The sequence below is a fragment of the Arachis duranensis genome, chromosome 2 (genome assembly GCF_000817695.3).
Source record: "Arachis duranensis cultivar V14167 chromosome 2, aradu.V14167.gnm2.J7QH, whole genome shotgun sequence".
NCBI lineage: Eukaryota > Viridiplantae > Streptophyta > Magnoliopsida > Fabales > Fabaceae > Arachis > Arachis duranensis.
In genome coordinates this window covers 615062-618723 of record NC_029773.3, presented here as the reverse complement: position 1 = coordinate 618723, position 3662 = coordinate 615062, and the positions used below count along the sequence as shown (strand labels likewise).

Sequence of the window (3662 nt, the reverse complement as noted above, 5' to 3'; positions counted from 1 at the left end):
TAACAAAAAAGAAAAAGAATAATTATATACATAAAAAGAATTAGAATAATAATAAAATTTAATTACTCTATTAGTTTATATAGTTTCACAAAATTTTTAATCAAATATTTATATTGTACTAAAATTTTTTTTAATTAGATTCCTTTTGATAATAATTGGCTTAATTGTATAGGGACTCAATTAAAAAAAATGGTGCAAACACTCAAATAAAAAAAAGTGTAAGGATTCAATTGGAAAAAAAAATTTGGTGTAAGAATCTAATTAAAAAAAAATATAAAAACTTAATTAAAAAGTTTGCAAAACTATAGGACCAACCGAACAATTAAACCTAATAATAATATTATTATCTATCCATAAGATCACTAGCTAATTTTATTGATTTCTGCAATTGAGCTTGAACCAATTTTGCTTCTTCTACTTGCACAAGCAAGTCTCTCCCCACAAAACTTCATCTTCTCCCAATTCCATTTCTCTCTCTCTCTCTCTCTCTCAAGAGAAGTAAAGAACAAAGTGAAAGAGAAAAGAAGGGAAAAAAGATGTCCTCCCCAAGCAAGCGGCGAGAGATGGACCTTATGAAACTGTTAATTCCCAACTTTTTATTTTTTATTATTTGTCATTCAAGTTTTAATCTTTTACCTGTTGGGTATCCTGGTTTGACTTCAAATTCTGTTTTTGATTTTGATTTTGATTTTTTTTTCTAATTTTTTCTCTTTAATTTTTTTCCCTGTAGGATGATGAGTGACTACAAGGTGGAGATGATCAATGATGGAATGCAAGAGTTTTATGTCCATTTCAATGGACCTAATGAGAGTAAACTCTTCTTCTTTTTTATTCCTTCCCTTTTTTTTTTAATCACTGTTTATTTTATTGTTGATGGTGGATGTTTGACTTTGGTAGCTCTGGATTTGGATTTGGATTTGGGGTTGCGGTTGCAGCAATATGATGCTTATGTTGTGACTGATGTTTTGTTTGGTTTACTGATTGATTGCTTGTGTTGCTGAATATTAATTTGAGGCAGCAAAATGAGTTTTGGTTCTTATTTTGCAACTCAATTACCTGTTAAGTGTTCCTTGTTGATTTTCCCTTATGCTTGTTTTGACATTTTCATTAGGAATATGACATTTACTTCTAGACATAAAAATATTTGTATGATTTTTTGTTGTTTGGATTTTTGCTTTATATAATATAACCAATTATTTACCAATTACCATGATTGATAGATTTCCCCATTTGCTTATTGTTTTGTTCTGGTTTCAAGATGTTAAACTGAGTTGGAATGTTTGATTTTGAGAAAGGTGATTGTTCTTTTTTTTTTCTTTTAATTCAATCTGCTTTTGATCTCCTTGATGGCTCTTGGTAGGTCCTTATCATGGAGGTGTTTGGAAAGTAAGAGTTGAGCTGCCAGATGCTTATCCTTATAAATCTCCTTCCATAGGCTTTGTTAATAAGATCTATCATCCGAATGTCGATGAGATGTAAGAATATCAATCATACTAATGCTTTGAATTTGAAACTTTCTGTCTTGAGGGGTTTACTAAGTGAATGATCATCTTGAAATAACATCTGTTTCAGGTCGGGATCGGTTTGTCTGGATGTTATCAATCAAACCTGGAGCCCCATGTTTGGTAATGATATTTTTCAACAAGCCTCTGAGAAAACTTGTGGTTTTATTCAATTTCAGTTTGCTCTTTTTGGTTCATTGTCTTATGTCAAAATCTGCACTTTTCCAGATCTTGTCAATGTGTTTGAGGTTTTTCTTCCACAACTTCTTTTATATCCGAATCCGTCAGACCCCTTGAATGGAGAAGCTGCTGCTTTAATGATGCGTGATCGAGCTTCTTATGATCAAAGGGTTAAAGGTATTGATCCTTTGCTGAATGTTCATCTCTTGTTTGTACTAGGCCATTAGATCATATGAGCTTACCCCTTTCGAGCATTACGCGCCTATTATGTTTTCTTTGCTGTTTTTCTTTCTTTCTCTTTTTAACTGTGGCTACAAGTGAACTCTAAAGTCTAAACCAGAAGGGATATAATTCAACTACTTCCTTTGTTTCAAAGAATTTCTCACTTTGGAAATTTGATACATTATCAATTCAATGCATCTGGATACAATTTATGTCAAAATACATCGAGTTATGAATGCACCTAACTTTTAAAGTGACATTTTTGTAATTAATTCTCAATCCTTTTGTTTCTTTAAAACCAAATGGACCTTTGGGTGTTAAATTTTCTTGTGAAAAAGAAGATACAATCTTATCTCCATCTTTGTTATGTATATTACCACTTGTGCAAGTAGATAAAAAGATGATATCTGCTTACTATCACGATTGAAGTAAACCCTTGATTGAGATTGTTGATGAACATAATTTACATCTCAAGATTTAATTACATGACCTTGTTTTCTTCTATAGAGCCGAAATCCGTCATGATTAATATCTTGGTCCAGCTGAATATTAAGTTGGCAAACATGTCAAACTCAGATGTCTAAATGTCAAATCTAACCATTCCATTAAAAGTTTTATATCCTCATTATCAGTGATCCTGTTTCCCAGTTAAACTTCTTCTTCTTTTTGTTACTGGCCTCTTTTACACTGTGTCAACGGAAGCAGTCATATATCTCTCATGGTATTTGTATATCATTCATATATAGCAAGTATAGAAATTAGTACCTGTCTTTTGTTGATTCAATACTCACTTTGGATAATGCTATGATGCACTAGGTTGAACTTGATGTATCATACAGTAAGGTGATTCAGTGGTGTAGATTTGAATCATGATTAATATCACACTCATGATCTAAATCTAACCATTGAAGTACCTAAGTACATGATGCACTATTGCACCAAGTTCTAAAGTTGATGCTTCCAAGACAATAAGATATTGGTTGGTTTATGAGGACAATGCTATAATGCATCATGCACAAAGATAATCCAATGGTATTGATCTAAATCATGATGGTTCATTCATTCTTATAATTCATATTTGTACCATTGGATTACATTGTTGCATGATGGGGCAAGTTCAACCCGATGCATCCGAGATGTTTCCCCAAACTCGTGGAACTTCCATAAACTTGAATGATAAAACTCGACTCATAAAGTCGATCCGGGAACCTGAAATTGTGAACTCATAACAGTTAACTTCGACGGTTCGAGAACTAGCTTATAAGAGTCGATTTCTCTTTAACTTCTGGCTTGTATTTCAGAACCAAAAAATATCTGAATTTAACACTTGTTGGTATCTATGCCTTTGACTTGAAATTGTTTAGAATATTGTGAGAAGTATGCTAAGGCTGAAGACATAGGAGATGCAACAGAAGACAAGTCTAGTGATGATGAGGAACTAACTGAAGATGAATATGATTCAAGTGATGAACAAGTGGCTGGTAAGGCAGATCCATAGTAGCCTTATTATGATGCCATTGTTCACTCACAAATCACAATGTAATGTTAATTATTACCTGTAAAATGTAAATTATGTTCTAGTTATTATATGTTAATTAACATCCTCATTACATGAAAATGAACTTTGATTGTTGTTATTGGTAGGGGGGAAATTCTCCTCCCTTGTTCTTAGCTAGTCAATGTAAATAATGATGCAACATTTGATTTCCTAATGTAATGTAGTTCTCTTGTTCAATCCATAAGCTATTTTTGCGGTAA

General features: G+C 32.3%; 1 protein-coding gene across 1 annotated transcript; it reads left to right on the top strand.

Moving 5' to 3' along the window:
- The first annotated feature begins 372 nt into the window (after positions 1–372).
- Positions 373–3662, top strand: LOC107472493 (ubiquitin-conjugating enzyme E2 4). Its single transcript, XM_016092019.3, has 6 exons — positions 373–580; positions 731–810; positions 1361–1475; positions 1573–1625; positions 1731–1859; positions 3269–3662. The coding sequence occupies exons 1-6, from the start codon at positions 537–539 to the stop codon at positions 3400–3402; spliced, it is 555 nt and encodes a 184-aa protein (XP_015947505.1). The 5' UTR covers positions 373–536; the 3' UTR covers positions 3403–3662.

Bases quoted from the DNA above. Each gene is read 5' to 3' on its own strand.
- LOC107472493 (XM_016092019.3), top strand. From the start codon at position 537: ATGTCCTCCCCAAGCAAGCGGCGAGAGATGGACCTTATGAAACT. The intron at 581-730 runs GTTAATTCCCAA...TTTTCCCTGTAG, and splicing joins GAGATGGACCTTATGAAACT to GATGATGAGTGACTACAAGG. The intron at 1,476-1,572 runs GTAAGAATATCA...CATCTGTTTCAG, and splicing joins CATCCGAATGTCGATGAGAT to GTCGGGATCGGTTTGTCTGG.